This window comes from Heloderma suspectum, chromosome 11 (assembly GCF_057233095.1).
Source record: "Heloderma suspectum isolate Gila_16-S chromosome 11, 16-S_ref, whole genome shotgun sequence".
NCBI lineage: Eukaryota > Metazoa > Chordata > Lepidosauria > Squamata > Helodermatidae > Heloderma > Heloderma suspectum.
This window is the reverse complement of record NC_139468.1, coordinates 6,721,680-6,734,311: the sequence shown is the minus strand read 5'-3', so window position 1 is coordinate 6,734,311 and position 12,632 is coordinate 6,721,680. Positions and strand designations below refer to the sequence as shown.

General features: G+C 40.8%; 1 protein-coding gene across 5 annotated transcripts in view; it reads left to right on the top strand.

The window, feature by feature from the left end:
- Positions 1 to 12,632, top strand: part of TJP1 (tight junction protein 1) — a 142,716-nt gene that overhangs the window by 54,554 nt on the left and 75,530 nt on the right. For all 5 annotated transcript variants that reach the window (XM_084816726.1, XM_084816724.1, XM_084816723.1 and 2 more), the window contains exon 2: positions 6,983 to 7,039. In XM_084816726.1, coding sequence (XP_084672852.1) covers positions 6,983 to 7,039 — 57 coding nt within the window. The remainder of the gene's footprint in view (positions 1 to 6,982; positions 7,040 to 12,632) is intronic.

The following is a 12,632-nucleotide window of genomic DNA, read 5'->3' as shown; positions in this document are numbered from 1 at the left end:
ACAGCGCTGGCTCTTCGGCTTAGAAACGGGGATGAGCACCGCACCCTAGAGTCGGACACGACTGGTTGGGGACACCTTTACCTTTATATTCTTACTTAGATCTAAAAGTGAACTTAGATGTTTGCTGTGTCATCTGCCCCTTGTAAATATTTAAACTGAGTTCCAAAAAAGCAATTCTTCATTTAAAAATTGTTATGTAACTTATTAGGCTGTGTTCCCACAGTCTGATAAGAACAGAATGTGGTTTGTTTACAGAGTTTTTGAGCTATTTAACAAGGCATTTAAGACTGTTTCCTCCTCTCTCTGACTACCAAGGTTGTGGAACACACAGGCAATCCCAGCTAAGCAGAAACCTGAGGTTCTAAGAGAATCTTTTTAACAAAACAAGAGCATCAATTAGTGGCTGTGTCCAGACAGATTTGGGATAACTCAAGTCAGTGGTTTTGTTGTTGTTGTAAATGCTGAAGTGGGTTGGGACTTGTTTTTGCCAAGGCTAAAGTTTCTAAACTGGCAGAATGGGGGCACCCAAAGATGGAGATAAAACAAGCCATAATCAGTTATTCTAAAGGAAAGGTTAGCAAGAGATGCACTTTTTTCTCAATTACAATGCTTTTTCATCATAGAAATGTCTTAGTACCTGTTAGGACTGAACACTAAAATGTACTTGAACGTGGCCTTTGCTACTAGCTACATTGGTTGTGGGCTTGTTGTTCAGTCGTTCAGTCGTGTCCGACTCTTCGTGACCCCATGGACCATAGCACGCCAGGCCTTCCTGTCCTGCGCTCTCTCCCGGAGCGTGCTCAAGTTCATATTCATTGCATCCATGATGCTATCTAGCCATCTCATCCTCTGCCGTCCCCTTCTCCTTTTGCCTTCAATCTTTCCCAGCATCAGGGTCTTTTCCAGGGAGTTTTCTCTTCGCATTAGGTGGCCAAAATATTGGAGCTTCAACTTCATTATCTGTCCTTCCAATGAGCACTCAGGGTTGATTTCCTTTAGGATGGACTGATTTGACCTCCTTGCAGTCCAGGGCACTCGTAAGAGTCTTCTCCAGCACCACAGTTCGAAAGCATCAATTCTTCGGCGCTCAGCCTTCCTTGTAGTCCAGCTCTCACAGCCATACATTACTACTGGGAAAACCATAGCTTTGATTAGACGGACCTTTGTCGGCAAGGTGATGTCTCTGCTTCTTACTATGCTGTCTAGGTTGGCCATAGCTTTCCTCCCAAGGAGCAAGCGTCTTTTAATTTCATGGCTACAGTCACCGTCTGCGGTGATCTTGGAGCCCAAGAAAGTAAAATCTGTCACTGCTTCCATTTCTTCCCCTTCGATATGCCAGGAAGTGATGGGGCCAGATGCCATGATCTTCGTTTTTTTAATGTTGAGTTTCAAACCAGCTTTTGCACTCTCCTCTTTCACCCTCAACAAGAGGCTCTTTAGATCCTCTTCGCTTTCTGCCATTAGGGTGGTATCGTCTGCATATCGGAGGTTGTTGATAATTCTCCCAGCAATCTTAATTCCGACCTGTGATTCATCCAACCCGGCATTTCTCATGATGTACTCTGCATATAAGTTAAATAAGCAGGGTGACAATATGCAGCCTTGTCGTACTCCTTTCCCAATTTGGAACCAATCGGTTGTTCCATGTCTGGTTCTTACTGTTGCTTCTTGACCCTCGTACAGGTTTCTCAGGAGACAGGTAAGGTGGTCTGGTACTCCCATCACTTTAAGAATTTGCCACAGTTTGTTGTGATCCACACAGTCAAAGGATTTCGCGTAGTCAATGAAGCAGAAATAGACGTTTTTCTGGAATTCACTTGCTTTCTCCATGATGCAGCGAATGTTGGCGATTTGATCTCTAGTTCCTCTGCCTCTTCGAAACCCAGCTTGTACTTCAGGTAGTTCTCGGTTCGCATACTGCTGAAGCCTAGCTTGTAGGATTTTGAGCATCACCTTGCTGGCATGTGAAATGAGCGCAATGGTGCAGTAGTTCAAACACTCTTTGGCGTTGCCCTTCTTTGGAATTGGAATGTAAACTGACCTTTTCCAGTCTTGTGGCCACTGTTGAGTGTTCCAAATTTGTTGGCATATTGAATGCAGCACTTTAACAGCATCATCTTTTAGGATTTTAAATAGCTTGGCTGGAATACTGTCATCTCCGCTAGCTTTGTTGTTACGAATGCTTCCTAAGGCCCACTTGACTTCACTCTCTAGGATGTCCGGCTCAAGTTCAGTGACCGCACTATCATGGCTATCAGGGACATTCAGATCTTTCCTGTATAGTTCTTCTGTGTATTCTTGCCACCTCTTCTTAATCTCATCTGCTTCTGTTAGGTCCCTGCCTTCTTTGTCCTTGATCATGCCCGTCTTTGCACAAAACGTTCCCTTGAGATCTCCAATTTTCTTGAAGAGATCTCTAGTCTTTCCCATTCTGTTGTTTTCCTCGATTTCTTTGCATTGTTCATTTAAGAAGGCCTTCTTGTCTCTCCTTGCTATTCTCTGGAACTCTGCATTCAGTTGGGTATATCTTCCCCTTTCTCCCTTGCTTTTCGCTTCCCTTCTTTCGTAAGCTACTTGTAAAGCCTCATCAGACAGCCACTTGGCTTTCTTGCATTTCTTTTTCTTGGGGATGGATTTCGTTGCTGCCTTCTGAACAATGTTACGGACCTCCGTCCATAGTTCCTCAGGCACTCTGTCTATCAGGTCTAATCCCTGAAATCTATTCCTCACCTCCACTGTATATTCATCAGGGATATGATTTAGGTCATACCTGAACGGTTTAGTGGTTTTCCCGACGTTCTTCAATTTAAGCCGAAATTTTGCAACAAGAAGCTCATGATCTGAGCCACAGTCAGCTCCAGGTCTTGTTTTTACTGACTGTATGGAGCTTCTCCATCTTTGGCTGCAAAGGACATAATCAATCTGATTTCGATATTGACCATCTGGTGATGTCCATGTGTAGAGTCGCCTCTTGTGCTGTTGGAAAAGAGTGTTTGCTATGATCAGCATGTTCTCTTGGCAAAACTCTATTAGCTTTTGTCCTGCTTCATTTTGTACACCAAGGCCATGCCTGCCTGTTATCCCGGTGATTTCTTGACTTCCTACTTTAGCATTCCAATCCCCTATGATGAAGAGGACATCTTTTTTTGGTGTTAGTTCTAGAAGGTGTTGTAGGTCTTCATAGAACTGATCAACCTCAGCTTTTTCGGCCTCAGTGGTTGGGGCATAGACTTGAATTACTGTGATGTTGAATGGTTTGCCTTGGATTCGTACTGAGATCATTCTATCATTTTTAAGATTGTACCCCAGTACTGCTTTTCCCACCCTTTTGTTGACTATGAGTGCTACTCCATTTCTTCTAAGGGATTCTTGCCCACAATAGTAGATATGATAGTCACCTGAATTAAATTCGCCCATGCCTGTCCATTTTAGTTCGCTGATTCCTAAGATGTCGATGTTCAATCTTGTCATCTCATGTTTGACCACCTCAAGCTTACCTTGATTCATTGATCTGACATTCCAGGTTCCTAAACAATATTGTTCTTTACAGCATCGGATTTTCTTTTCGCCACCAGACACATCCACAGCTGAGTGTCCTTTCGGCTTTGGCCCAGCCGCTTCACTCTTTCTGGCGCTACTTGGAAATACCCTCTGCTCTTCCCCAGTAGCATATTGGACACCTTCCGACCTGAGGGGCTCATCTTCCGGCGTCATATCTTTTAGCCTTGTGATACGTTCCATGGGGTTTTCTTGGCAAGAATACTGGAGTGGGTTGCCATTTCCTTCTCCAGTGGACCACATTTTGTCAGAACTCTCTGCCATGACCTGTCTTGGGTGGCCCTGCACGGCATAGCTTATGGCTTCACTGAGTTACGCAAGCCCCTTCGCCACAACAAGGCAGTGATCCATGAAGGGGGGTTGTGGGCTAGGGGATGAGATAACCAATTTTCTTGGATTTCTTGAATCAGATTCCTTAATACTAGGTAAAATATTCATTTCTCAGAATAAATGCTTTAGATACACTTCAGAAACTCTTACAAAGTGTATTTGAGCTAACCTGATAACCTTTTTATGAAATGCAAGCTCCTTGAATAAGCTAAAGGCCAGCATCTTCCTGTTTTAGCAGGGAAGTACCTGTTTCTTGCTAAATGCTCTGTGTGCGGGGACAGAAAATATTTGTACAGAATATGAATTTTGTAATGCTGAGTTATACCAGGATAGAGAGGAACTACAGTGTTAAGTCACTATTAAAAATCATCCTACCTAGTTGCTCAGTTTAAGGATTGACTTCCATTCCTTAGCTTTAACAGTGCTTTGTGACTGCCCCTTTTAACTACCTCTCTTTATTCCTATTTGCAAATTGGCCTTGGGGTGGGGGACATGTTTCTTAGATAAGGTACCAGGCTGAAAACCCAGGACACTTCTCATGAATGATAGATCTTGCAGCAACACAGCTTGGGCCTATGAGCTGCTTCCATATGTTTCTGTGTATCTCTTTTTACCCATTTCCCATAGCGCGTGTTAGTATCTCCTGGGCATTTTGTCCCCTCTGAAAGCAATTCCTCTTAAGCAGGCATAGGTGATAAATTTTCATTTGACACAACTGTCTTTTTATCTGCCCCCTTTTAAATCCTGTTTTTAAATTGTGCTCCCATCAATGTCTCTTAATCTTATTCTCTGACATAGAAACCCCTTTTGGTCTGCAGTGCTGGCATTCACGTGAGAGAAGATTAGCGAATGCCAAATTGCAGAGTCAGTTAAACATGACCTTCCTGTATAGTACAGTAGCTCGCATGCCATCATCCATAGCTAGTCTAAAATGTGCACCAAATAACATTTCTCCCACAAAACACCAAGGTGTTGCTGGGTTTTTTGCTGCTTTTTTTTTTTTTTAGTAGTCAGTGGAAAAAAACCCAGACATTTAAATTACAAGTAATTCTATCTGGGTGTCAGGCATAGAACCAGGTTATTCCTTTGTGATAGTCACTGAAATGGAGAAAGTCGATTCCATTACAAACATTTTGTATGTTCATTATGTTTAGAAGTTTCATGCATTTGGTAGATTGTGTTGGGGATAGTTTGAGTTACCCTTTCGACATCTTGTAGTTGTACCCCTTCCAAATTCTAGTTATGGCCACAGTGCAGGGGGAAAAGCTAAATAGCAAGCAAATAAAAAATTCACCTTAGTTTTATTTTTCTTTTCATTTTTTTCCTGCTGCCTCATCCTGTGAAGGGTTGGGGGAGAGTTCAAGGGACTTTCTTAAAACAGCGCTAATACCATCAGTGCTTAAATTCTTACTGAAATAATCTAGGAGAATGTGGATGTTGCATGTTTATCTCCTTGGATGGTTGGTGTGGTATGCCAGGATTTCATTAGAAGCACTTACTTGACACAGTTTTCATTTGTCATGGGTTCCAGTGGTCACGCTTCAGTTAGTATTCTGAAAGTGTGCTTTAATTAGTGATGTAAAATTTCTGAAAACTTTGAGGCCAGGAAAAAAAAACTGTTGGGGAGAATGGATTGGAAAAAAGGGAAATTTGGGTGGGGGGAAGCAATACTTTTTGTGTTTGTGTGTGTGTGTGTGTGTGTGCGCGCTCCTTACAGATATAAAGTCACTTCATTGCCTTAGGACAGCCTTCCCCAACCTGGTGCCCTCCAGATATTTTGGACTTCAGCTCCCATCGGCTTCTGGCAACATGGCCAATTGTCAGGAATGCTGAGCACTGTAGTCCAAAACATCCAGATGGCACCAGGTTGGGGAGGGCTGCTTTAGGAACATAAAGCAGCCTTTCTGTTCGTAAAGTTATTTTATGTATTACTTGGTTTGCTCATAAAATTATGATTATATTTTAAAACTTTAAAAAGTAAATTCAGTTAGTAAATTTGTAATTATTGTCCGAATATATTAGAACTACATTAAATGATTGCTACAGCATCAGAAACACAGGACTGTATGGAACAAAACCCAAACTGTCAAGAATGCACATTTACTGTCAAGAATGCACAGGGGTGACGCTACTCACATGTTGGGAAACAGAGCATAAATGTCAATCAGTAAAATATACTTTAGATCAATAGTTTTAATAAGGAACGATAGAAATAACTATGTTGGGAATCTTACAGAGAGGATTAAAAAACATTTTCCCCCATGGCTTCATTATTTGCAGACATTTTATATCTCCAGTCTTTCTGTAAAACTGTTCTTATTACCTAGTTCTTAGAAATCACTTTGGGGAAGGTAAAGGATGGGTACAAATATATCAATACTTTGTCTTAAATTCTAAAAGAAAATATTTCATAATCCAAAACTGTTCAATTTTTCAAGTCCTAAGAAAAAATGGGGGGAAAGTGTTTTTTTCCGTTTTTTTCTGTTTTTCTTCAGACCTTCATATTTCTAGCTTTAACATAATTAGAACTGTGGCAGAATAACTTGTGATCATTAGTATTCCCCACTGTGGGAGACACATTATATCATTACGTAAAGGGAATATGGGGCTTGTTAAGAAATGATGCTATATAAGGAAACGAGGACTAGAAAAGATCTTGTCCCTTTCTGATTTCTACATACAGGCTGTCGGCGATTTTATATGTTATTTTAAAAGGACTGAATATCTGGGTTTGCTCTACTGGAAGTCTCTCTGAATAACATTTTTAAAATGAAAATTATAACCAAGCAGGAAAAATGCCACACAATAATTTTGTAGTTTTATTCATGCTGAAAAAGAGTAGATGGAAAGAGGTGATCAAAGGTGGCATCTGTCTATGTAGTCCAGTTAAAGACAGGAAGCTACATGTGCAACTTTGTGATCTTAATTTAAAAACAAAACAAAATGCACAATCTGTTCGCCTCGGCTTAATTCATCATTAGCGAGGACTGAAGTAATTTTTAAAGTAACTATTTTTTCGGTTATATTTGACAAAAGTTAATTAGCAGCAACAAGAAAGTAATTTTGATTTCTTCTTTCCTTCCCCTTTAATCAGAGCACAACAATGGAAGAAACAGCTATATGGGAACAACATACAGTGACGCTTCACAGGGTAAGTTTCTACCATTATAGTTTTGTGTCCATAACTCAGGATACTGTCAGCTCATGAAAACAATAGCAAAAATCCAGATGTCCGGAAGGAAAAAGAAAGGAAACTGTTGCATTCCTTTGTTTGAAATTAGTGTGATTGTAAACTTCTTATAATAGTTTGTTTATACATTTTTGACCACCTTTCTACAGCAGTACCCATTGCTAGTGACTGCTAGCTTGTCTTTGTAAAAAATAATAATAAACTTCATCTGGACAACATGGAGGCTAGTTTTTGTCCTTAACTTTAGCTGTCCAAAGATGTGTGCAAAACAAGTTGTACATTTATGAAAAAATATTGTGGGTACATTAACCATTGTGGAACCCTTCCTGCATATATCCCAAGCTGAGCAAGGCCCATAGCTCAGTGGTAGAGCATCTGCTTAGCATGCCAAAGTCCCCCAGTTTGGTCCCAGACATTTGTAGGTAGTGCTAGGAAAGACTTCTAGCTGAAACCCTGGAAAGATGCTGCCAGTCAGCGTAGAGTAGACAGAACTGAGCTAGACTGACCAATGGTCTGACTTGGTACAAGACAGCAACTTATGTTGGAATCTGCAGACTGCATAATTGGCCACAATATTCAACCTCCTAAGGATGTCAGCTTGGATGGAGAGTTTTATTGCATTTGTTAAACTTATACCACCTTCCCATCTATAGCTAGATAGCTAACAATAAGACACAAGTTTCAAGCCTTCCATGGTTGCCAAGATCAGTGAATGCGTAAAAGTCCATGGGCAGTGCCTGAAGAAAGGTGGAAGGGTGGCTGAATTAGATCCCCGGGGACCAGAGGACAGTGTCCCAATCCCCTGCATTGACTTGCTCCATGGCCACCAGAAGCAGAATATGAAAAATGTTTCATGCAATATTAAACAATACAATAAAACAATAAAAATAACACACACACACATATATATATATTTCATGCAAATGTGCCTAATTTATGCAGATTGCAGAATGCCACTTTTTTCATGACAGAATTTGGCTTCCATTAGCACGAGACTTTGTTTTAGACAAAAAAGGCTGGGCTTACATGGTAAGCCTGGGCATCTCAAGATTAATTTGTTTGGCAAAAGATAGTAGAAGATGTTACATGTGCTGGTATGAAAATGGGAAACTGTATTAACAGACTGATTTAGGAGAATTCAGTGGTTTCTGGGGAAAGTGCTCATTCCTCCCCCACCCCCTCACCTATTTATTCCTTTTCCGTCATATGGATTTTTCTTGCTTGCAAGGTGGAAGAAAAGACACCCCTCCAAGTACCCCCCCTCCCCATTTCCCGGGACACGAGGATAAGGTCCCCATGAGCGTGTGGCATAGGGTCAATGATACTATTAAGTTGAACACTGCCCAGCCTTCATGGGAAGGCAAGATCAGATAAGCTTACATGTTGGCTTGCTGCCTTTCTCCTTCTGAAATCTCTGGGAGAACACAGAAAAGCCCTGTTGCTCTTGAAGCTTTCTTGAGGTTGCCCCTTGATTACCAAGCGAGGAGTAGGGAAAGAGAAATGTGTCCGTGCTGTCACTCTAGTTCAGAGATGAACTGTAACTGGACAGGTTTGTGCATGATTGGCTACTTTTAAATGAGTTGTATGCAACATATACTTAAGAGCAGTTAAACACCAGTCTAGTTGGATTACATCACTGTACCATAATCCATTGTGTAATACTGTCCTAACAGTAGACATTCTGGACTATTGACTCAGTTATGCTAGGGGTCTCAAACCTCCTTATCCTTCCCCTCCAATAGGGTGTTGAGCTGAGTGCGTTCCTTCAGCTTCCTATCTTGCTGTGCAAATGAATAATATAAATCCATGTTCTGTCTTTGGCATATATGTATATATTCCATGTGGAACATAGGAAGCTGCCTTTATGCCAAGTCAGACCATGGGTCCACCTAACCCAGTACTGTCAGCACTGACTGGCAACAATGGCTCTCCGGGGTTTCAGGCAGGAGTTTTTTCCAGCCCAACTTGGAGATGCTGAGGATTGAACTGGGAGCCTTCTGCAGGCAAAGCATGTACTCTGCCACTGAACTATGACCTTTCCCATGTTTCTTGATGATTACTGACTTCCGCCCACAATCTATGGAAATATAATAGAATGTGATAAAACTATTTGGTTGGATCCTAACATCCAGATACTGAACAAGCAGGATAGAATTCAAAGTAGATAACCTTCTTTAACCAGTCAGTGTCGTATGAGTGCCTGACAAGCCCGGGTACATTTGTGGTTCCAATGCCCTGATGCAGTAAGATGTGTGCTGCAATCTGGGGAATGAAGCCTAAATGGGACTCTTTCCAGAGTCTCACAGAGAGCTCCACTGCACCATATGCTCTTAATTCCTGCCTGGAAAAGAGCTTTCTGAAGCTTGAGAGCCAGCCTTCTTTCACCAACAGAAATTGGGCCAGTAAAAGGCATTTCTTCATCTACTTCTTGTCACAAGTTGACTGGACCTTCTTAAAGTCTGGATTTTGTTGAAGCGAGATTACCTCTCCAGTTCTATGTGAACAAGCATCTGTTTTGCTAATTGGATTAGGGAAATGAAGAGAAGCTGCAGCAGACATAATTTTAAAAGCTTTTACCAGGAATGTAGGGAAACATTTGTAGGGTGGTGGTTTTTCCATAGTCATGAGTTGAATTGAAACTATGACAAGTCTTGACTGAATCTTATTTTAAATTGGAAATAATTAAAATTTTTGGTTATAAGACATACTGTGTAGCATATTGAATGTAAGAAGGTCCCTTGTTATGAACCAACAGGGCTCACTTAGTTATTACAAATTTTATTGTTTCCAACACTGAACTGATAGATGCTTTGGGAGAAGTTGCAAACAGGGCAATAAAAACAATAACACCCTCTTTCCACATATCCCCAGCATCTGGTATTCAGAGCTATGTTCTGTCTGACATGATCACTGGGTTGCATTCTTAATAGAAAATCAAAACGTAAATTCAGGGCCTGCCCTACCATTAGGTAGAGTGAGGTGGCAGCTGCTGGGGGCAGGGGGTGCAGAGTAGTGGCAAGGTGCTAGAGGACAGCTGCATGTGCCACCCAGCCATCTATACATTCCCTTAAACTAGTCTGCTGCTCTCAGGTGTGTTGGAAGATGCTGTTCCATCACCAGTGTTGAAGTACTATTTATTATTTTTTGTTTTGATTTGATTTGTACCCTGCCTTACAGGCACGATTAAAACAGATTAAATCCATAAAACAATGCATTAAAATATAATAAAAACATAACAATTACAGGGGGGGAAATAAAAACAGCACCCAACCCAACAGACCCACTTATAGGCCAAAGGCCTCCTTGAACAAAGCAGTCTTTGCCTGCTGGCAGAAAGACAGCAGAGAGGGAATGAATCTAACCTCTTTCAGAAGGGAGTTCCACAGCCTGGGAGCATCCACTGAAAAGGCCCTATTCAGATTTCAATGCACTCAGCTTCTGTATATAGATTGTTTTTGCTGGGGGGGGGGAACCTTCTCCTTTGCCTCAGACAGCAAAATGTCTTTTATTGGCCCAAATTAAATTAAAACTAAATGTTTCACTGAAACTCTGGCCTTTAATGTGTGATTTCTTTTATCTTTTGGCATTCCAGTACAGGTGGATTTGCATTTCCTTTCTATAATATTGTGTGTGTGTGTGTATACACACACATATGCGCACACATCTAGAAACATTTATATACCACCTTATTTGCTTAAAAGACATTAAGATGATGTGCAACAATTTTAAACAATAAACCCTTATAGCAATAAAAAACAAGAACAATTTAAAAGGCTAGATTAAAAAGTTGTCATCATCTTTCTAAAAACCAAGGAAGTGGGGCCCAATCCTGGTTCTTGAAGGACGGTGTTCCACAGTTTTGGAGTGACACGGGAGAAAGCCCTTTCACGCATGTCCAATAAACAGCCTTCTGCTGGGAATAGCGTCTTCAACAGGGCCTCTCCTGCAGATCTTAATAACTGGGCAGGTTCATGAGACAGGTGGTCCTATATATATCTATATCTAATTTACATTACCATAATGTTAATATTTTAAAGAAATTAACTTCATGTGAGATTTACCTCTAGCATCCTGATCAAAGTAGTGGTGTTAAGGTCATTATCAACCTTGCATCACGACATTCTTTGCAAAACTACCACATGACGACCAACCTTTTTGTTCCTAGTATTGTTTTCCTAGAGTGCAGCTTACAGTTGTGAAACATGAAAGGAAGTACTATGCAACATACAGAGAGGCATTCATGCAAGCTGGAATGTTGTGTCTTCATGCTCCTCTGGGTTTAGGCTTCATTCTGAATAATAGTGGAATAAAAAGCACATGAGTTGGCCTTCTAAAAGCTTTCAGGAAAGGAACACCTGGAGAAGCTGCTCCTGTTCTGGGAATGGTTTTATTGTGAAGAGTGTCTTTTCTGTAAGGGCTTAAACAAATGCTTTGTATTTGCATACCAGATATTAAGTATACGACCAAGAGTTTTATGTCTTAATTTGTAGGGCTGTCACCCGATTTAAGAAATCTGATGAGTTGACTTGATTAATTCCATTGTTTTTACCCATATCCAAATATTTTTGAACCAAGAACCATTTAAACTGGCAGAAGGGGACACACACGGACACACCCAAAGATGAAGATAATACAATCCATAATCATTGGGTTCAATCCAGATTTCATCATACTTAAGTGTAGACCCATTGAAATCAATGAGACTGGTTAGTCATGACTAACGTAAGTCCCATTGATTTTAGTAGTTCTTCTGCAAAATCTGGATCCAACCATTAATTCTAGAGGAAAGGCCAGAAATAGATGCAGCTTTTCCCATTTAAGATGCTTTTCATCTTAGAAATGTCGTAGGATGCACTCAAGATTGAGTTTTGTAGTTTCAGCATCTGTGGTTCTAAGGAAAATGCACAACTGATCAGCCCAAGATGCCCCTCCCTTCTAACTTTCATATGTAGCTTTCACTTCTGGTAGCAACTCCAAAACGTCCACAATTGCAAAAACTGCATGGAATTGCAATTTTGTAAAAGATGTTATGGCACCATTTATCTCTTATGTGGGCATTATAACTGTCTCATACCACAGGGGGTGGGGTGGAGGGCTTATGAGACAGTTATCAGGGAGCTTCCCTTTTTGAATGTTCTATTTTTCCTCCATCTCTTAATTACAGCAGAATCCTATACATGTCTACCCAGGAGTAAGTCCCAGTACATTCAATGGGACTTGTTTCCAAGTAATTGTGTATAGGATAATTGCAGCCTTCATTATCTTGTTGGTATTGTGGGCTTTCGTTTTTGTTACCTGTATCTTCAACTTTATTTCAAAATCAAATTTCATAGTTTTAGATAGTGACAGATAGAAAGATCTGGGGTTGTTGAACCTGAGGGCTTTTGTAGGAGAGGGCTAGGATCTTCCTTGGCTTCTCATGTTGTGTAGCTTCTTGGAAACTTACAAGCCCTAGTAAGTTCTGAAGATACTGCAGTCAACAAATAGCATCTCAAGAGAAAAGTGTTTAGTTGCTTTGAGAAAGCTCAATATGGAATTGCAAGTTGTTCCTGAT